At 38.9% G+C, this 21,690-nt stretch overlaps 2 protein-coding genes across 4 annotated transcripts in view; one reads left to right on the top strand and one right to left on the bottom strand.

Annotated features, from left to right (window-relative positions):
- The window catches only part of NKIRAS1 (NFKB inhibitor interacting Ras-like 1), a 23,385-nt gene extending 11,357 nt beyond the window's left edge, over positions 1-12,028 (top strand). For 2 of the 3 annotated variants that reach the window (XM_012644558.1, XM_012644559.1), the window contains exons 3-4: positions 5,375-5,616; positions 10,986-11,293. In XM_012644558.1, the coding sequence (XP_012500012.1) occupies positions 5,375-5,616; positions 10,986-11,228 (485 nt within the window). In that variant the 3' untranslated portion in view covers positions 11,229-11,293. Of the gene's footprint in view, positions 1-5,374; positions 5,617-10,985 lie in introns of all 3 variants that reach the window. The other variant, XM_012644560.1, reaches the window with a different exon arrangement.
- A 1,165-nt stretch (positions 12,029-13,193) lies between these two features.
- UBE2E1 (ubiquitin-conjugating enzyme E2E 1) overlaps positions 13,194-21,690 on the bottom strand; it is a 66,674-nt gene continuing 58,177 nt past the window's right edge. Inside the window, exons 4-6 of the mRNA XM_012644557.1 lie at positions 17,073-17,205; positions 15,144-15,291; positions 13,194-14,002 (exon numbers count right to left, since the gene is read on the bottom strand). Coding sequence (XP_012500011.1) covers positions 13,905-14,002; positions 15,144-15,291; positions 17,073-17,205 — 379 coding nt within the window. The 3' untranslated portion in view covers positions 13,194-13,904. The remainder of the gene's footprint in view (positions 14,003-15,143; positions 15,292-17,072; positions 17,206-21,690) is intronic.

Raw genomic sequence — 21,690 nt, 5'->3', positions numbered from 1 at the left:
AAAAAAAAAAACTGCTGAGGAAAATAAATTTAGAGAATCACTTGAAGAAAATAAACTGAAAGGATATTGGGGAACACTTATGCTTTTTTCAGGGTTACCATATTTACAAATAAAAATACAGGATTTCCAGTTAAATGTGAAATTCAGATAAACAATATTTTTCTTTAACAAATAAGTTTGCCCCAAGTTTTCCATGGTCAAACCCATCTTTTATTCTGGGTGAGTGCATCTTGTTTCCAAAGGGAGTGATGTCCATTAAAATAACGCCCTGGGATTTTTTCTTCTGCGCACTAGTTTCTCCCCAGGAAGAAAAAGTGGATGATCTAACCTGTGGCTTTGGGACAAGGAATGGGGGATGTGGGTTGCTCAGATTTCTCTAGTGTCTCCTGTAGGCTCCTGACTACCAGTTTTCCTTGTTCTATTCTTAACCATGTGGTTACCTCAGAGATAAAGACCCTGACCTTATTGGGAATCTCCGCTGCCTGGGACAGAATAGAGAAGTCTCTGTATCTGAGTTGCAATAGTCGAAAGCCTTTTTTGCTACTTCTAAGCCACATTTTCCAATAGCTCTATTAATGTGAAAACGTAAGATTTTTATTACTATATGTTTACTTATCTGTCTCTCTCAATTGATTCAGAATTTGTGTGTGAAAATCAAAAAGAATGACTTTACTATGGAGAAAATCACATTAATCCCTTGAACGCTGTCATCCTGCAGGACAATAAGTAGGATCATTGAGGAGGCTGTTATGAAAATACAAATAATACAATTTTCTGAGAATAAAAAGTGAAGAGAAGAATTCAAGAATTTGAATCCATCCTTCTTGATGACTTATCTGAAGACTGATGTTATAGGAAATTTTGTAAACTGAAATGGACAAGAAGCCAGATGTATAGACTTATCTTTTCAATTGTGCTTGTTTTTGAATGTGACACTTATTCAGGTAAATGCAAGAAACACTATTTCCTAAAATAGGTGACATAAAACAGCAAAATAAAATGTGCTGTTATCAAGTGTAGCCTGTATCCATAAATACAAGGGCTAAATTGAGCCAATATAATACAAGGAATAGACATGGTGGATGGTGTATTCAATGAGTAACATAACCGACTCTCTGATACAAAAAGTTGATAGCTCTTATAATTGCTCATAAAAATATTTAATATTTAACGTACTGGTCCCCAGCCTTTTTGGCACCAGGGACCAGTTTCATGGGAGACAATTTTTCCACAGACCAGGGGGCAGGGGGATGGTTTGGGGATTATTTAATTACATTGCATTTATTGTGTATTTTATTTCTATTATTATTACATTGTAATGTATAATGAAATAATGCAGAATCAGTGCGAGCCCTGAGCTTGTTTTTCTGCAACTAATGCTGCCACTGATCTGATAGGAGGTGGAGCTTAGGCGGTGATGTGAGCCATGGGGAGCGGCTGTAAATATACATGAAGCTTCCCTTGCTCACCTTCTGCTATGCGGCCCGGTTCCTAACAGGCCACAGACCCATACTGGTCTGTGGCTTGGGGGTTGGGGACCACAGGTTTAATGAATAATTATAAGACAAACCTTCACTAATCTCTACACAGGTTATAAAATAGAACATTGAGGGCACGCCAGTGGCCCCCTGTGTTCCTTTCTCCAATTGGAACTTACTCCTGCCTTTGACTTTTGGTTAATCATTCCCTTCTTTTCTTTATTGCCACATATGTGTGTATCACTAAATGGTATAGTTTATTTTTGCCTGTTATTGACTTTATATGAATAGAATCATACCTTATAAATGCCTCGGTGTCTAGCTTCTTCCTCTCAACATCCATTTTGTTATAGTAGCTGTAGTTGGTTAATTTTCATTGCTGTATAGTATTCTATCATGTGAAACTACCTCTTTCGCTTCTATCTTGGTGAACATTTGGATTGTTTCCAGTTTGGAGCTATTACAAATAATGCTACTACGAATAGTTTTGTACATGTATCCTGGCTATTATGTGACAAATTCTGGAGTGTATATTTAGGAGTGAAATTGCTGGGTGTGTAGCTTTAACTTTACCAGATTCTGTTGTCGTCTTCTAGTGCTGTTTTTGAGAACCTGGGTGCCATTGTGAGTCCTGATGCTTTCTTTATGGAAGCTTTTGTAGGCTCTCTTCTTTGTTCCCAGTTGCTATGGTTTAAATGATAGCGTCCCCTCCAAAATTCGTGTTGAAACTTAATTCCCAGTGCAGCAGTATTAAGTGGTGTGACCTTTGGGAGGTGATTAAGTTATGAGGGCTCTGCCCTCTGCCTTCATGAGGACTAACCCCTCATGAAGTCTCAACATTCTTATAAAGGCCTTGAGGTTGAAGGGTGTGCTCTCTTGCCCTTCTGTCCTTTCCTCCATGTGAGGAAACAGCGTTTGAGCCTTCTGGAGGACGCAGCAACAAGGCACCATCTTGAAAGCGGAGACTGGGTCCTCACCAGACACCAAACCTGCTGATACCTTGATCTTGTACTTCCCAGCCTCCAGAACTGTGAGAAATAAGTTTCTCACAGAAATAAATTTCTGTTTATAAATTACCCAGTCTGTGGTATTTTATTATAGCAGCACACATGGACTAAGACACCAGTGTTATGAAATTTCACAGAATTAGTCTGTTTTCATTTGTTGTAGTACACACTCAGTGGACCTTTTCAATATGGATATGCATGTTCTTTAGTTCTGAATTATTTTATTGATGTTTCCTCCCCTACCCCCGTTCTCTGTTCTCTCTTTTGGGAACTCTCTTTTTGGATGCTGGGCCTTCTGGACTTGTCCTCTAATTTTATTATTTCTCCTCTCCTGTTTTTCCATCTCTCAATGTTTTTGCTCTGCTTTTTAGAAGATTTCTTCATCTTTATTTTCCAGGCCTTCTGTTGAGTTTTTATTTCTTAATATCCTATCCTTTATGGATGCACTATCTTATTCCTTTGATATTATGTAGTGTTTTTTTGTTTATTTGTTTTTCTTTTCTTTGCATAGTCTGTTTCCTCTGCAGTGTTCTTTTCTAATTTTTGGTCTCTATTTTCTTCAGATGTTTCGTGAATCTTGGTTATCTACTCATAATTAAGAATGGACACCTAAAAAGCTAATCGGAAGCTCTAAGCATATGGCTAGGGTTCACGACTTTGAGCTTCACCAAAGTGATCTGGCTAGGGCATTAGTTGGGGAACCCTAGATGTCACTATGTTTAGGATTTTTTTCTTTTCCAATGGCCAGATTCCCCTGTGTGGAGATAAAGGCCTGGCTGCCAAAGTTTTGGGAGGAGAAAGGGAAGAGAGCTGGGGGAATTCAACATTCAGTATGTGTGTAGGCATGTCACTTAATTGCCTCGTTTTCACTATAAACTCGTACCCTCTATCCTACAGTCCAAACATCGTCTGTTTTACCTTCTCCAGACGTTGCACCCTTAGTCTTTTGCTGATGTGGGAGAGGGGTAGTTGCCCAGCAGCCTGGAGTGGGAGAGGAGATCTAGAGAGCTAATGGAAGAGTCATGACTTAAGTTGATCTGTAGAGTAACAAAATATCAGAAGTTCTAAGCTTAATGAGGGGGAATTGAGGGTGGGATAACCAAACTGGCTTTTGGTGGATAAAATATCATGTGACAAAACTCTTGGTAGTTTTTGCTTTTAAATTTCTATGTAAGCAAAGCCCAGTAAGTTTGTGTCTTAATAAACAACCTTTAATTTCCTTCCTTTAATTTCCTCAAGACTTAATTTATGATAGGGTGATAAAGACACACATACACGTGATCAAATTTATGAATAATTTTTCCTTACTGAACCTTAATGTGAAGAGCTATGTTGATAAAAGTAAATTTTTGGTTTTTCATGATCCAATCTATGTCTCATTACGTGATTATTCTTTTGACCTAATACAGAGATTTTATTTAATCTAATACTTACGGACATTTCATGTAAGCCATCTGGAATGAGTTCTACAGTATTTAGGTTGTTTAGGAAAATTATAACCTGAATTTTCAAAAAACTATAACATAGTATAATTTTTTGGTATAGGATGTTATCCCATATGATTTTACTTCTATATATAGCTCAGATTTAAATATGAAGGTGGTTACTGGGATTATGCTTTACCTATCTTATCATATGCCTCTCCACTACTCATTAAAATTCAAAGTGTTAATCTTCTCCCCTTAATTCCTTTATTAATAAAGGATTATTGAATATTTGCTGTGTACACAGAATGGTTCCTTTCACTCAAGGAACTTAAATGCATTCTCACATGCAGGCAAAAAGAAAAAAAAAGAACTTAAAGCCTAGTTGAAGAGGGAAAACCTGCACAAATGGAACGAAGTGGTAAAATGCATTTTTAAAAGATCACAGGCAAGAAGGGGACTGAAATTGGGGTATCAGTTATGAGCTCAGTCATTCATTCAGCAAACATTTACTAAGAACCTTCTATGTATATAAGTCAATTTGTTAGTCCTCAGAGCTACAAAGATAGATTAACCATAGTCCTGGCTCTCGAGGAGTATACACTTCAGATTGTTACCTGTACAAGGCATGTAGGAACAGAAAGGAGGGAGGGGGATAGTTAGGAGAGGGTCCACACAGTTGACATTTCAGCAGTCTTCGAAGGATAAGAGGTGTTTACCAGGTGTTTACTGAGCTATTGTAGTAAGTAGTTAAGGTGAAGATACCAAGCCAATGGGAATAGAAGGAGGCGATGGATTAAGCAGATGTTTCAGCAGTAGAGTGGCTGGCTGGTTTGTGGTTAACTTTCTCTCACACTTTCCTTGTTCAGGGAGAACTCTTAAGACTGCCCATGTGGGTGGTTATCAAGGGAAGAAGGCAAGGAGGAACAGGTGTGGGGAGAGAAGACATGTTTGGTTGGTTTGAAGTGCTTGCATGAAAGTGCCCAGTAGGTACTTGGGAATTAAAGGCGTGATGCTCAGGCCCAGAAAGACCCTGGAAAAATAGTGGGTGTTCTACAGAAAAAAACCCAGCAGATTTCTACCAGCATTGTTCTTGGCTCTGATGGAAAAGAAAATGGGGCCATTTAGTTACTGAAGCTACTTTTTAAATCAGCCTTTAAGACTCCAATTTTAGTAGTAAGTTCTTTCAGTCTTGTAATAGTTACTTTTTAAAAATACATAACAGTGAATCTTATTGCCAGATTTTTATTACTTTCATTTTTATACAAAGGAAATATTTTTAAAAGGAACTTTGTTTATTTACTATAACAACTGCTTTCCACTTTCAAGAAATTAGTAAATAGAAATGTGATTATTATGTGTGGTAAATAGGAAACCTAGAAAGCCAGCTTCTAAAGGACAAGATGAAAATGCTGAATAATTAACACTGGCTTATCCAAAAAGAGTAATTTCTTTTTAATCCCAGGAATGGTAGATTGCGAAACAATGGAAGATGTGTATATGGCTTCAGTGGAAACAGATCGAGGAGTAAAGGAACAGTTACACCTCTATGATACCAGAGGCCTTCAGGAAGGCGTGGAGCTGCCAAAGCATTATTTTTCATTTGCCGATGGCTTCGTTCTTGTGTACAGTGTGAATAACCTTGAATCCTTTCAAAGAGTGGAGCTTCTGAAGAAAGAAATTGATAAGTTCAAAGACAAAAAAGAGGTAAGTGGGTATTTTAAAAATGCCAAATGTGAATTATATCATTTAAATTATAGCATGGACTTTTGGGTAGTTTAAATATTTTAAAACCACTAAATTATATTCTGAGTACTTATAAAATCATCGTAATTTTTTCTTAGCCCAGGAAATATAGGACTGACTGAATTCAATCAAGAGCAGCATTTGACTTTCTGCCTTTTGCTTATTACATGTACAAGCTGAATTTTAATGACTCCACATCTCAAGTATTACCTAGTTCATTGCATGTTGTTGGGATCACTGTTTCTTTGGGCTTTTTATTCTCTCCTTGGCTAAATAGGATTCTTGTCTTCAGCCTTATAAAAAGGGGGAGAGGGTGGACCTAATAAATAATTATTGGATTCAACCCATTTACCACTTAAAAATAAGACCTGCATGCCTCACTATGGTCTGTAAAGACTTAGATGACCTGGCCCATGCATATCCCTTTCATCTTTATCATTCTTCTCCTCTCTCATTACAGTGACACTGGTCTACTTTCTGTTTCTCCAATGTGATAATTTTGTTCTCCTGTTAAGTCCTTCTCAACTGCTTATTCCCTTGCCTGGAACTTGCTTATCTCAAATCTTTCTCCAGATCTTCGCATGGCTGACTCTTCATCATCTAGGGAACCATATAATATAATAGTTAATAGCACTGACTAGATGTTTTTAATCTATATCCCATCCCCACCCCTCCTTAACTCTTGCTAACCACTGATCTGTTCTCCGTTTCTATAATTTTGTCATTTCAAGGGTGTTATATAAATGGAATCATATATATGTAATCTTTTGGGATTCGCTTTTTTCACTCAGCATAATTCTCTGGAGATTCATCGAAATCCTTGCATGCATCAATAGTTCATTCCTTTTTATTGCTGAATGGTATTCCATGGTAGGTGTGTACCCAACTTTGTTTAACCATTTATCTGTGGTAGGTCATCTGGGTGTTGATGTTTTATTTTTATTATTTTGAATACTGTTTACTTTGTGAATAGATACAATTATTCACAAGGTTTCTTCAAAAGATACAAAAAGGAAAGTAATGATACTTCCTCTTCCACCTGTTTCCCATCTTTCCCACCTAAACAGGTAAATGCTGTAATTATTTTCTTGGGTATCCTCCGGATTCCCCTCCCTGCTCCTCCAAAATTGAAAGAATAGTTGAACACCCATACTTGATACTTAAATCTTGGCTTGGCTTCTTGGCTTTTCTGTCTCAGTTTCCTTATCTATAAAACGAGGATAATAGTACCTTCCTTACAAGGTTATATTATGGGGATTTAAGAAGCTTAATAATTCAACAAATGCTTATTGATCTTCTACTATGTACCAGGCATTTTTGTAGGTGCAAGGAATGTAATACAAACAAAACAGAGTCCCTATCCTCATACAGCTTCTATTTTGGGAGAGGGAAGGGGAGAGATAATAAAGAAATACACATTATGAAGAATGAGACTATGTAGAAAAGTAAAGCAGGTTGGAAGTGAGGGCGCTATTTTCGGTGGGGTGATCTGGGAAGGCGTTCCTGATAAGGTGACTTTTAGCAGAGATTTAAAGGAAGTGAGGAGGGAGGGAGCTGAGCTAATGTCTAGAAGAAGACTGTTCCAGGTAGAGGGAATAGCTAGTGCAAGGATCTGAGGCAGACGTTTGCTTGCCATGTTCCGGAAACAGCAGTGAAACCAGGGTGGGTTTGAAGGTGTGTTGTAGGAAATGAAGGCAACACTTTGGCTTTCACTTTTAGTGAGCTCAGAAGCCACTGGTTTTGAGCAAAGGAAGGACATGATATGGCTTAAGTTGCATCTATTTATTTTCATGTTTGGTTTTTAAAAAATTGAATAATGTTTGCACAGGGTTCAAAAATGAAAATGATATGTAAGGAGGACTATAGTGAAGTCTGGTTCCCACCACTGGCCTCAAGCACCACGATCCTGTACCTCAAGCATGCTTTTTAAAAAATATTTTACCCCTTTATTAGTTTTGGGGCATCCTTCCAAAGTGGGTTTTTGTTTTGTTTTGTTTTTTGAGATAGGGTCTTGCTCTGTTGCCCAGGCTAGAGTGCAGTGGCATGATCATATCTCATTGCAACCTTGAACTCCTGGGCTCAGGCAATCCTCCCTCCCACCTCAGCCTCCCAAGTAGCTAGGACTACAGACAGCTACCACCATACCTGGCTAATTTTTTAAAATTTTTTGTAAGGAGGAGGTCTGCCTATGTTGTCCTGGCTGGCCAGAGTTTCTCCATATAAATATAAGCAAATACGGGTATGTATTGTGTACATTTGAAAAAAAAATGTTTTTTCCTCTTTCTTACACCAGGGAGCATACTGTTCTGTACCCGTGTTTTTTATGTAATGTATTTTGGAGTTGTTTCCATTCATTTCTCAAATTTTTTTTTTTTGAAACTGATGCATAATATTCATTATGTGGATATAGGTATATCATACTTTAGTTCCAAACTGATGGACACTTGGGTTATTTCCAGTCTTTACTATCATGAATTGTGTTACAATGAATAATCTTATACACGTATTATTTTGTATGTTTTAGGATATAATTAAATCAGCAGAAATGGGGTTCTTGAGTCAGAGGGTAAATATATTGCCAAATTACCTTCCACAGGAATGGTATGAAAATGCCTGTTTCTCCAGTCTTGACAGTAGTGTGTGGTTAAACTTTTGGGTTTTGTGAATCTGCTGGGTGAAAACGGTATTTTAGTAGTTTCATTTTTCTTGATATGAATGAGGTTGAACGTACTTTGGCTGCTGTGCTGACAGTGGACATTTAGGGCACAAGGTGAGGAGCAGGAATTTGACATTTACAAGTTGGTTAGTTGGGCAGAAACCAGCAAAGGAGTCTAAGAAGTGACCAAAGGCTGAGGACTAAGAATTGGCTAATCCTTTAATAAATGGAGGTTTGGACAAAAACAGTTTTAATGAAATAGCGAAATGAAGTCTAATTGGAGTGGATATTAGAGAGAATTGAACACAGGAGACAGCTCTTTGAGTTTTGCTACAAAGGAGAACAGAGAGGAGCTGGAGAAGAATGTGGTGTAAAAAGTTTGTTTTAGCCCAGGCGCGGTAGCTCACGCCTGTAATCCTAGCACTCTGGGAGGCCGAGGCTGAGGATTGCTTGAGCTCAGGAGTTTGAGACCAGCCTGAGCAAGAGTGAGACCCCGTCTATACTAAAAATAGTAAAAATTAGCTGCATGTTGTGGCACATGCCTGTAGTCCCAGCTACTCGGGAGGCTGAGGCAAGAGGATTGCTTGAGCCCAGGAGTTTGAGGTTGCTGTGAGCTAGGCCGACGCCATGGCACTCTAGCCTGGGTGACAGAGTGAGACTGTCTCCAAAAAAAAAAAAGTTTGTTTTATTTAGATGAGATAGCATTGCTGGAGTGACATCCCTATCCAAGGTTCTAGAGCAGAGGGAAATAGGCTTGGAAGATGGTAGGTTGTTGGATATAGTAGAAGTATGTGAAGTTCTCTTCTAATTGCTCGTTTTCATACTGAAATAATATGGTCATCAGCTGAGAGGAAGGTGGGGCAGGAAGGGGAGATGTTGGGGCTTGTAATAGAGAGCCAAGGTATGAAATGGAGAAAATGTACTATATTTGCTGGAGACCACCAGCTTGTTTGAGGTCAGTGGTATGAATTGGGACCAGCCAGCAGGGTTGTGTGTTTTTCTCCAGCCATATTCAGCTAAATGGTGTAGGCACAGTCTTGTTAAATTTAACAAAGGAGGAGTTTTGCCAGGTGACTATGGTGGGATAATGGGGGCGTGGGACTGAATAATCTGCATGGAGAAGAATGGAGGACATGAGTGAGGTGGAAGGATAGTGATAAAGGCAGTAGAGTCAGTGGGTCATATGTCCTTGTGGCATTTAGAATTGTTGCATTTGGGGTGTTAAGCATGACTGGGAAGGTAAAGTTAGAGTGGGATGCTTGGAATTGAGGTCATAGAGGCGAGCAGTTACAGTGTCATGGTCTAGGATATGACCAGGCAGTGAATGGCTGAGGAAAGGATAAGATCACTGGAGAAGTCAAAGAACTGAGAGACCAGGTCACTGGAAGCATCATCCACATGGCTGGTGACATCACTAGGAGTGATTTCAGAGGAGTGATTTCCAGAGTGGAGGGTGAGGGGCAGTTAGTAGGTACAGCAGATTGATAGCGCCAGCCTTCCCTGGGGCTTTTAGGAAAGGACACTGTTGGAGGCAACACTGAGGGACAATGAGGACAACTTAACACTGCCTCCTGGCCCTTTCCCAGTGGCAGCGGTAGGAGGGGCGTGATGGGGGAAGCTGGACTGCAAGGCAGAGCAAGGATTCAGCTAGGCAAGAATGTGAAGGGAACATTCAAAGCAGAGGTGAGAGATTGGGGTGGGCGGAGGCGGATTTTGCTGAATTCTAGGTGGTAAAGTGAAAGTTTCTGCAGTTGGGAGGAGAGGGAGATGGAGATCAGAGTGGGCATGGCTCCTGCTGTGAGATGGGGTATGAGATTTACCAAGAAAACCAGAATTCGGGGCCTGCTCTTTCATCTTGCCAGCAAGGCATGGCCTTACCTGGAGCATAAGGAGCTCAACTTAAAGGCAGGAACAAAGCCAGTGAGGCTCAAGATTTTATTAGTTCATTGCTGCTGTGCCTCAGAGGTGCCTTTGACAATTCTTGCTGCGCTTTCTCCACTGCCACATCGTCCTGTTTTGTCTTCTTTACAGGAACTCTCTGAAAATCTGAGTATTACTTCTTCTCCTATCTCCTTATACTTTGTGTCATGACTGCTGTGTTCTGGTCACCTCAAACAGTGCCTGGTGTGTATAATAAGCGTTTGTGTAAAATGTTCCTGTTGGCCCATGTATTCAACAGATATTAGCAGGCACTTTTCTAGCCTTGGGAATAATGTGAACACAACAAAAATTCCTATTCTCCTGCAACTTAGGTCCTAGGGGTATAGATAGAACTCATACAGCTCCAGGCGTTGTCTCATTTTACTTTGAAGTCCTGTATTGCAAATCTCTTAAACATCAAGTATAGCCAAACTGAAATGCAGACACATTAAACCATTACCTGTATTCTAGATGTTAGTTTCCCATCTACCATTCATACCCGAAGTAAAAAGTAACTTCACTTGCTAATTTAAATTTTTTTACAGTTAGCAAACTGTATAGCATCCATATTTTTAACAAAAATGCACTAAGGAGGAGTGAGGTGATGTCCTACTATCTTACCATTCTGGTTATATCTAAGAATCAGTTTAATGAAAGTTTGTTAAATGGAACCGTTTTCCTAATGTCTCCATTTTGCCTAAGAACTGATGTTGACAAAGTACTAGTATGATCTTTTTAATCCATTTTCTTTCAGGTAGCAATTGTTGTATTAGGAAACAAAATTGACCTTTCTGAGCAGAGACAAGTGGACGCTGAAGTGGCACAGCAGTGGGCAAAAAGTGAGAAAGTGAGACTGTGGGAGGTAACCGTTACTGATCGGAAAACTCTGATTGAACCATTCACTTTATTAGCCAGTAAACTTTCCCAGCCCCAGAGCAAATCGAGCTTTCCTTTGCCTGGGAGGAAAAACAAAGGGAACTCTAGCTCTGAGAACTAAAAATCTGTAATTCCGCAATTGTTGAATAGTGATTGCCTTTAAGTGTTTGTGAACACGGAGTGAGATTAGTATTTAAAATAGGCTATTTATATCTACCTTAGGTCCTTAAAAAACACCTAAGGAAGTTAATGCATGTTAGAGGTTATACTTAAATTATTTGGGCTAAGTTTACTATTGCCTAATATGAAATAATGTATTTTCATTCTCATTGTTTGAAATCTGTCCCTAAAATTAGCACCCTTGTTATTTATGTTGCACTTGTTCAAACAGTAAAATAAAGTTTGGTTAGTATGCAAATGCACCTATGTGTAACTTCTCCCCAACTCCAAGCTGTTTCAGAAGCTATCGTGCAGTGTTAACTTTGTGCAAACTTCCTAGCTCAAACATAACTTTTAAAAAATTCATTAGTCATCTAATACTGTAAAACTTGTCATTGTGTTCAAATTGGACTAAAAACAGTGAACACTTTGGGTACAAACTAAGCTAAATTTTATGTTGTGGAGATGCTGCTAAATAGAACAAACTCAAGATACTGGTTTGCCCAAATTATGTTTAGAATGACTTGAGGTACTAGGTAGTCTAGTAGGCTCCTTCCACTCAAAAGGCCTTTTTTTTCCTTCAGCCAGACCCCTGCTGATAAACTGAATACTAGAGGGCAAACTGTTTTTTCTGTTTGAAAATGGCTAAGCACTTAAGGACAGTAAGGCTTCCATTTTCCAGGAGGAATACTGTATCTTCTGGAATAGTTTCCTAGATAACCTAGTTATGTGCAATAAAATATATCATAAAAATACTGGGCTATAGGTGATCTTAACATTAATTATCTGAGTTTGTGCTACAGTTCTCTAAAGACTTTGGCAGTATCTGAGCAATGCGGCTAACTGTATTTAACAAGTTGATAGCATAACTAAAACGTAGGAAGCAAGCTGATTAGTGGTTTCATCTGCAAAAGCAGTTAACTATTTGATTTAAATGTGAAGTATGAAATAAGCTATTCAGCAAAGAACATTAAAGCATCAAATAAATTGCAACATCTTGAATATTTTTAAGCTCAAGTGGCTCAGTTCATGAAATTCAAGCCATGTATAATTCTTTTAAAATTTCTCATCACTCGTTAGGCTTGAGCCCAGGAGTTTGAGGCTGCAGTGAGAGCTATGGCAATGCTATTGCACTCTAGCCCAGGTAACAGAGCAAGACGCCGTTTCAAAAAAAAAATAAAATCAGGTATTAAGTCACCCCCTGCCTTTTTTCCCAGTTACTGAGTATTGATCTGTCTAAGCTTTTTTCCCCATGTATTTTACATAGATGCTTTCATAATTATCTTTAAATAGTATCACCCTACAGTTTGCTTTTCTTCTAATGCAATTTAGATCTGTATTAGTACAGAGTTACCATATTGTTTTTGAATGTGGTAATGAACATATGCGTACCTGAGTTTCTCTGGAGGAGACAGAACTGCTGGGTCATGTATGTGCATACTTAGGTATTGCCAAAATGCCCTCTAAGATGGCCGTACCAGTTTATCCACGAGAGAACCCATTTCTCATGCATTTCCCACCACACCATCTGCAAGTTAGGCAAGTGCCTTTAAAAAAATGCAGTATAGTTTATTTAACCTTTTTAAAGACACCTATTTATTAAATATGCATTATTAGCCAGGCGTGGTGGCTCACACCTATAATCCTAGCACTCTGGGAGGCTGAGATGAGAGGATTGCTTGAACTCAGGAGCTCGAGACCAGCCTGAACAAGAGCTAGACCCCGTCTCTACCAAAAATAGAAAAATTAGCCAGGCGTGGTGGCATGCACCTGTAGTCCCAGCTACTCAGGAGGATGGCTCGAACCCAGGAGTTTGAGGTTGCAGTAAGCTACGGATTGCGCCGCTGTACTCTACCCAGGGTGACAGAGCAAGACTGTCTCAAAAGAAAAAAAAAAAGAAAAGGCAAAAGTAAGTGAACATAGCCGCATCAGGTGGTTGTTTTTAATATTGTTTATTAGCACAGTAACAAATGCAGACTTAAGTAGTCCACAACATATAACCAATCCACTGAGCAACTCCTAATTCCACGCCTTACAGTTAACAGCTTAAGGTATTTCACTACAGGTTTTCACAATTCCTGATCCAAACCTTTAATCTTTTAACAATAGATTGGCATATAAAATAAAATACATTAACTACTCATTTCCTATACGTTGTCTTATAGCCACATGTCCATTTTATATATATGAGATGACAAGTCTCCAAAAACTCTGTTAAATATCAATGTCCCTTCCAAGAAGGGAAAACAAATTCCTTTTTTTTAAACAAGAACGTATGTAGTCTTAGAGGGACTTTACATAAATGGCCATGTGTATAACCTGTACAAAATTAAGCTGTTTTAAATTTACAGACTACAAGCAACTGAACCCGAATATCTAAATGTACATTCTTTTATGTACTACATTTCAGCTAATATTGCAGAACTAATGACAGTTTTAAAGTTGCTATTACCAATTCTGTCTACTGTAGCAAGAATACCTTAAGTTACAACAAAATCTTAGGAAATAAGACTGAATAATATCTGTTATAGAAATACCCTACTCTTTACCAACTCCCACCCTCCCCTACCCCTTCAAAATCATAAGCAGCTCTCTTCTCTGTGACAGACAAATAATCTAAGAATTGTGAAAACCCAATTTATGTAGCGTATCTCTTGGTCCACTGTCTGGCCATTCTGTCATGTTCTGCTCTGTTGGTCATATACTGAGTGGCAATACTTCCCACCAACGGGTCAGCTGGAAGAAAAGAACATAGATTACTTTGTAGAAAGGAAAAAAACATTTTAAACTTTCACAAACACGTTAGTAATAGCTTGGGTAGAATGTACAACAAAGTATGTGTGATCAAACCCATGTTTAAAATACCACTTCACCATTCTGGGGTATTTTTTCCTTTTAAACTTAAAAGGTGGAAGAGAGATTCTTACCAAAATAGAATGCTCAGGCTTTAGTACTGGTCTGGCTTTATCTCCCTAGTTCATTCTATTTCTCTCCCAACACCCAACTGGAGTTTCTTTTGCTCTTGAATGTTTAAGGCTCCAAACTACAATGACCATCCAGCTGTGTTCATATGACCTTTAGCTCAATGGCACCAATTACGGCACTGTGAATACTGTGAAGTCTTGGAGACTGCTGCAATGTAACACTACTTACCTCTACTACACTGTATACCAAGAAAGAGCCAGGTCAAACCTGGATATCCAATTAAGTAAGTATAGTGTTTCTCTGAATCTTTAATAACTAAATTTATATTTGGTTTATCTAGAAAATTTTTATTTATTTTTTTTAAAGGGCTGGAGAGCACCCGTGGGTCTCGAACCGCTCTGACTCCACAAAGAGGTTGATAAAACACTGTCGAAGGAAATGCTGAGCTAAAGCCAGCCCTAGAAAATTTTTAAATAAAAGGAAATTAAGTCCCAACAAATTCACAGTTCACTAATCACTGTGTATTTAGCAAAGAAATAACATTTTCAAAGTTGAATACCAACTAACGGGGAAAGTGCCAGTGAAAGTGAAACCAGCAGGCACAGGTGAGGTTAGTCAGGCAGATGATGACATTTGGAAAGAACTATATGGGAAATAATGCAACAGAGGAAAAAAAAGGAGGGAGAATGACTGAAAGTGTAATAACGTAAGCCAAACTTACGTAAGTCTTCAGTTTAAAATACCTTATTCCTAGAACGTATCAACTCATGGTAGAGTTGCATTTTTCAACTAGTGGATTGAACTTTTTTGACTAAAACTTTGAGAAGCAAATTAGTTTTGTCCTTTGAAAGTTCTTAAACAAATAAAATATCTCTTTAGAAAATCAGTTTATGTAGAAAAGTATTTTTCAGGTGAGGAAAAATGAAACAAGGTAAAGAATTATTAACCTTACCAGGATTACAGTCTGTAAGAAGTGAGCAGATAGAAAGGAGGACTTTAGAAATGGTTAGTGCTGGACTCCAATTATCTTTCAATATATCCAAGCAAATAACACCTTGGCTGTTAATATTACAATGATAGATTCTTGTCCGAAATGTAACCTGAAAAAATAAGGTAGTGTCAAACAACATTCAAACAGAAAACAATTAAGCTTTTTACTAAATTTTCAATGTAGTGACCCTTAATAATTAAAAACAACCCTCCCCCAGATATTTAGTTTTTAAAAAGATGAATAAAATAACAGTTTTAACTGAAGCTGACAAGAAGACAGGGTAAAGGGCTGTTTAAGGCCGGGCGCGGTGGCTCATGCCTGTAATCCTAGCACGAGGTGGGAGGATCGCTTGAGGTCAGAGTTTGAGACAAGCCTGAGCAAGAGTGAGACCCCCGTTTCTACTAAAAATAGAAAGAAATTAGCTGGACAACTAAAAATATATAGAAAAAATTAGCCAAGCATGGTGGCACATGCCTGTAGTCCCAACTACTCGGGGGCGAAGGCAGAAAAACTGCTTGAGCCCAGGAGTTTCAGGTTGCCGTGAGCTGCTAGGCTGACACCACGGCACTCTAGCCTGGGCAACACAGTGAGACTCTGTCTCAAAAAAAAAAAAAAAAAAAAAAAAAAAAAAAAAGGTGGGGGGGCTGTTTAATAAATTTCATCAGAAAGTGTTCATTGATACTAGTCAATCTCATCTTGAAAGTACTGTCACTGACAAAAGTTTAATACTTCCTGAATTCATCTTTAGCAATTTTAATGTTTTAAATATTAACCTTTCCAAGTTTGAATAGCTAATTGTTTGCTGACCTCTTGTGTTAGTAGCTGGTAATACTTACTACATTACCTTAAAGTAAGCTTCAGAATAAAACACTGAAAATCATAAATTATAATACCTCATACAAATTGAGGTACAACATCGTGAATAAAGACAATTAAACAAAATGCTTAGTGAACAATGACTACATACCCAAAAAGCTGTATAAAATTTGGAGAGAGATCTGTTTCTGCTTTTTGTGACCTTTAGATCAGATCCTGCAAACATCTTGTCTACCTAAATCAGAGTCTCCTATAATACATTTTCCATGGATGAGGAACCAGTAATGGGCAAGGGCTACAGCAGTAGACAAATCAACACAAGCCACATGAGCATGGATTATTTTGTTTTGTCTCCTAATTTTTGTGAAATATACTGAAACACACCGAAGTAAAAATTACCTGTAACTTTTCCAATTTTTAAAAAAAATGATGCACTTTCAATTACTTCTTGTTGCTGCAATTGTACCTGTACCTACCAGTCTACCCTATTCTGACAGTGTGAATGAGAATATAGATCACTGAGTGTTGTAAGAGACGGGTGATTTGGGCAATCCCCACCTATCCTACAGAGAAAATCAAGGCCTGAAGGTAAGGAATTGGGGGGGGCAAGATAAGGAGCAGGATACAAAGCTTTGGTAAGAGATTCCAATTCTGTAGCTGTTTCAGTGCATGGATATTTTGACAACAGGGTCTTGCTTTGTTGCCCAGACAGGGGCTCATAGCTGAGGCCCTCCCCAGTAGCTTGGACTACAGGTGTGTGTCAACATCTGGCCTGGTTTGACACCATTTTTGACTATTCAAAAACTTTTTCTGTAGGCTACAAATAGGTTAATTCCAGGGTGCTGACAACATTACTATAAATAGCATAATTTTAAATCAAAATAAAGCACTTACTCCTAGAAAGGTCTCTGCCAGATGAGGCCAGTCAACCCAAAGAAGTGTTCTAATATACTTAGATTCATTAGGACATAACAGAAATTTACTAATTTTTGTGATTAAAAATCAAATCTAAAAAAAACCTCAATTTCTCATGGGAATTAGTAAATTTGAGCATAAATTAGGGAAATGTCTTACCTTTGGAGGCTTGAAGGGATATTCTGGTGTAAAAGTAATATCAAGGAAGAACACACCACCCTCATACACAGATCCTGGGGGCCCTAGAATTGTTGATCTCCATTCATAGATGTTATCGCCTTTGGGACCAGCACTGTGAAATAACATGTCAGCAGATATGAGTAGATGGCAGCACTATCCCATTTTTTCCAGTGTACCCCAAAAGGGGAAAAGATCACCTCTCTCCTCCCTTTTTGTTTAATATGTGGATTATCTTCACAAAACAGAATCATCTTTCAGACAGAAACCGCAAGAAATCTGTCAGCCCTCAGTAAACTGGATGATAAAAGAATGTTAAAACCATTCTAATCCTGCCTAGCTGTGAATAAGAAACTTCTTCCCCAATTCTCAAACCTCTTGTTGACGACATGTAAGAAAATGTAAATAATACTTAAAAAGAAACACATCTTAGCAAACAAAAGCTAAATTAGTAATAAATGATGGTAATTTCTGTTCAGAGCTCCATCATTTCTGATGTAGCACAAACGTTTCACTTCTGACCTACCAACTGGCTCTTTCTTCTTCCTTATTCTTGTATTTCTACAATCTTACTCTAAAAACAATCCGGTAGACTTCCATACTGTTTGTGTCATAAACCATGCTGGGTGAGAGAACAAGGATAATGATGACAAGTATCCAACTGCAAGTTATTCAATTTTCATTTCAATATAAAATTCTATAATCGAGTTCTCTAAATATTACAGTTGGGACATTAATCAACCCTGTTACCTGTTATGTCACTGTTACATACACTTGGTTACACCGTAATTTGGCCACGATACCCTTCCCAAAGCATTGTGTTGGCATCCAGAGTGCTTTGTATTCAAGTACATTAATAAACAAAAAGTTTAAAACCTTTAAAACCTATGAAGACCTTAACATACCCACTCAAATCATTAAAAGGAGTACTCTGGTACTGAAAAGAGAGAAAAACAAAATGCCTGGGAAATGGTCTTGGTTGTTAATTTAAAAAGACCTTCCTATAGCATAGTTGTAACATGAGTAGTGGTAGAGAATGGCTAAACTAAAAAATTTCAATCTGAGCCTTCCCAAACATTTACTATTAACAGCTACTTTGAAAACCATGATGTGTGTCAACCAAACAACAAAAAGGTCTGTGCTTAGAGAGACTTGTACAGCCCAGTCAATACTCAGGATAATTCCTACGAAGCAGGCAAAACTATTCTTAAATAAACGTATGGTGCAAACTGGATTTATTCACTCAAACACTTATTGAATGCCTATGTACTACATACAGTGCTAAATGTTAGGAGTTTTTACATTGAACAAGACAAATTCCTTGTCCTTAAGATGCCTTCTGCTAACTGGTTAAAACTCAGGTTTGATTCCTTCATTTACGAGAAAGAGGGGATGATGAGGGAGGGAGAGAGGAATAAAAAGTCACCAATGTGCCCTATACTTTCCTCAAACCCACCACAGATTTTTTATTTCAGTCTGAAACTTGGGGTGGAAGCAACAGAAAAAGAAGTTAAAGTAATGAGCTTAGGAAAGAAAACCAGAGGAAAACAAAAGTTGGGGAAGAAAACATGATATGACAAAAGCTCATTCCCTTTTGGAATGGACAAAGAAGCGGGGCTAATGGGAAGAAAAGGCTGGAATCGGTCAAGAGGTAAAAACAGCTCAGTGACTTGAGCACTTATTAGTTATGTGACCTTGAACAACTTACTAAACCCAAACTCAAGATCTTACCATCTACCTCACAGGGATGTTTTAAGAATTAAAATGATAACCAAGAGAGAGAAAGAACCACTGTTAGAGCAAACCCATTTGTAGTCTCATTAAATGGTAGTGATCACATTATTCCCACTGGCTCAAACAGTATGGTCCTTTTAATCTCTTTGTGATGGGTATTCCCAAGAACTATTAACAACTTGTTTTATACTGGATATATATGGAGGCAAATTTTTTAACATTGTCTACACTACAAAGTCATGCTTACCTTTGTGTTTTAAAAATAGATGACGTCCTACTTTTATACAACATTTGACTAATTTTCACAAAATGGGGATTAGGGAGAGCTCTTAATCAGCCCTGTCCCGCTGGAAACATGCAGTAACCTCTTCAGTGAAAGGATATTAATATCTATATTCCTCTATTTACTCTATATCCTTACTGATTCATCTCCTGAAGGCAGAACTGGATCTTGGTCATCAGAAGTTTGCCTACCCTGCCTACATGTTTGTGCCCCCTCCCCCCAATATGTTGAGATCCTACCTAATCAACCCCCCAATGTGATGGTATTAGGAGGGAGGGCCTTTGGAGATAATTAAGTCATGCATATGGAAGCCCTCAGGAATGGGATTGGTGTCCTTTTTAAAGAGACCTCCAAGAGCTCTCTAACCACCATGTGAGGGGTGCACTAAGAAGACAGCTGTCTGGAATCAAAGAAACAGACCCTCACCAGATACTGAAGCTGCCAGCACCCTGACCTCAGATTTCTAGCCTCCAGAGCTGTGAGAAATAAATTTCTGTTGTTTATAAGCTACCCAGTTTATGGTATTTTGTTATAGCAGCCTGAATTAATTAAGACAAGCAGATAGTCTATAGACACTAGCTGATATAGCTAAGACACCTGTTCACCAGACTGTAGTTAGCTGAAAAGTGGACTAAGTAAATGAAAACAACACTAACAGAGTTTGCAGATAAAGAGGAATGACCTTCTTTTATCTAGCTGATGATCAAGACTCAAAGGCAAAAGTCTACTTTAAACTTCTCTATACCTCTACTCCAACTTTCTCTCTTTACAGATGAGAACCAAGGCCAGGAGCAGAAGCTAGGCCCTCCAAAATCTAATACTGACAATATTCCAAGCTGCTTCCTGAAAAACACCAGTGATCAGGAGCCATACTGTTTTCTTCACATCCAACTTGGTGATGCTAAGAAATACTCTTAGAAAAAATAAGAGTGAGGGCAGTCTAACCCCTGGAAGTGTGATTATATTGGCATGGGCCCAATTCTGCTAGTACCTCAGTAGAAAAAAAAGAACAAAGGTTTAACAATATGTCACTACAAGCAGATTTTATGGACTGTAGAGAAAACTGGTGGTTCCCAAATTTCATTGTGCATTAAAATAATCTATGGAACCTTAAAAAAAAATCAAAGATTTTTGGACCTTTCCCCAGGCCTTCTAAATTTAGAACATCTAGAGGGAGACCCAAAAATCTATATATTTTAAAAACTTCCTCCTAGCCTGATCAAGAGTGAGACCCCATCTCCACTAAAAATAGGAAAAATTAGCCGAGCGTGGTGGTGCACGCCTGTAGTCCCAGCTACCCTGGAGGCTGAGGCAGGAGGATCACTTGAGCCCAGGAATTTGAGGTTGCAGTGAGCTATGATAACGCCACTGCACTCTAGCTCGGGCGACAGAGTGAGACTCTTGTCTCAAAAAAATCCCAAAAAACTCCCCATGGCGATTTTTTTTTTTTTTTCAAAGACAGGGTCTCACTCTGTCACCCTGGCTGCAGTGCAGTAACGTGCTGATAGCTCACTGCAGCCTCTAATGCCTAGGCTCAAGCACTCCTCCTGCCTCAGCCTCCCGAGTGGCCAGGACTATGGGTGCATTCCACTGCACCTGATCAATTTTTTTTTTTAAGAGACAGGGTTTCACCGCATTGCCCAGGCTGGTTTTAAACTCCTGGCTTCAAATGCCTGCCCCCTTCTCTTGGCCTCCCAGAATGCTGGCATTATAGGAATAAGCTTCTGCACCCCGTCTCCCCCTTGTGATTTTTTTTTTCTTTTCTTTTTTTTGGGGGGACAAAGTGCAGTGGTGTCATTACAGCTCACCACACTCTTAAACTCCTGGGCTCAAGCCATTCTCCTGCCTCAGCCTCCAGAGTAGCTGGGACTACAGGCACGTGCCACCACGCCCAGCTAATTTTTCAACTTTTTCTGTAGAGATGGGGTCTCATTCTTGCTCAGGCTGGTCTTGAACTTCTGACCTTAAGCGATCCTCCTGCCTTGGCCACCAAGAGTGCTAGGATTACAGGTGTGAGCTACTGCACACCCAGCCATGTTACTTTATAATATAAAAACATACTTCAATTCTGAAGAACAAAATCAAAGTAAATGGCAGAAGAGAAGGAATCTAATCCATCTAGTAATAGAGAAAGTAAAGTAGTAAGAGAAAGTAAAAAAGGATAACTAGCGTTATCCTGGGGTAAAGGCAGGGTTTCTGACTACAAAGACAATGTGCTTTAAGGAAGCAGGTCCCAACCTTTTTGGCACTGCGGACCAGTTTCATGGAAGACAATTTTTCCACATGGTGGGGGGAGCTCAGCTGGTGATGTGCAGCCAGGTTCCTAATAGGCTACCAGGCCACAGCCCAGGGGTTGGGGACCGCAGCTTTAAGGACTTGGAAGAGTGGGACGATACTCAGTCTGGACTGTCAGTATTCTCACTCTGGCCATCTGAAACTCTGTCTCATTTAAGCCCAGTTTTCATAGTTCTTTTAGAACAGAATTGCTTAGGATCTGAAGGGAGACCTTTTGACATGGTCATTCCTACTTCATTCCAAGTACATTTTCTATGGCAACCCATGTGCTGCATCTTTGGGTGAAAA

Source organism: Propithecus coquereli, unplaced genomic scaffold (genome assembly GCF_000956105.1).
Source record: "Propithecus coquereli isolate 6110/MARCELLA unplaced genomic scaffold, Pcoq_1.0 Scaffold214, whole genome shotgun sequence".
NCBI lineage: Eukaryota > Metazoa > Chordata > Mammalia > Primates > Indriidae > Propithecus > Propithecus coquereli.
This window is presented reverse-complemented; position numbering and strand designations above follow the sequence as displayed.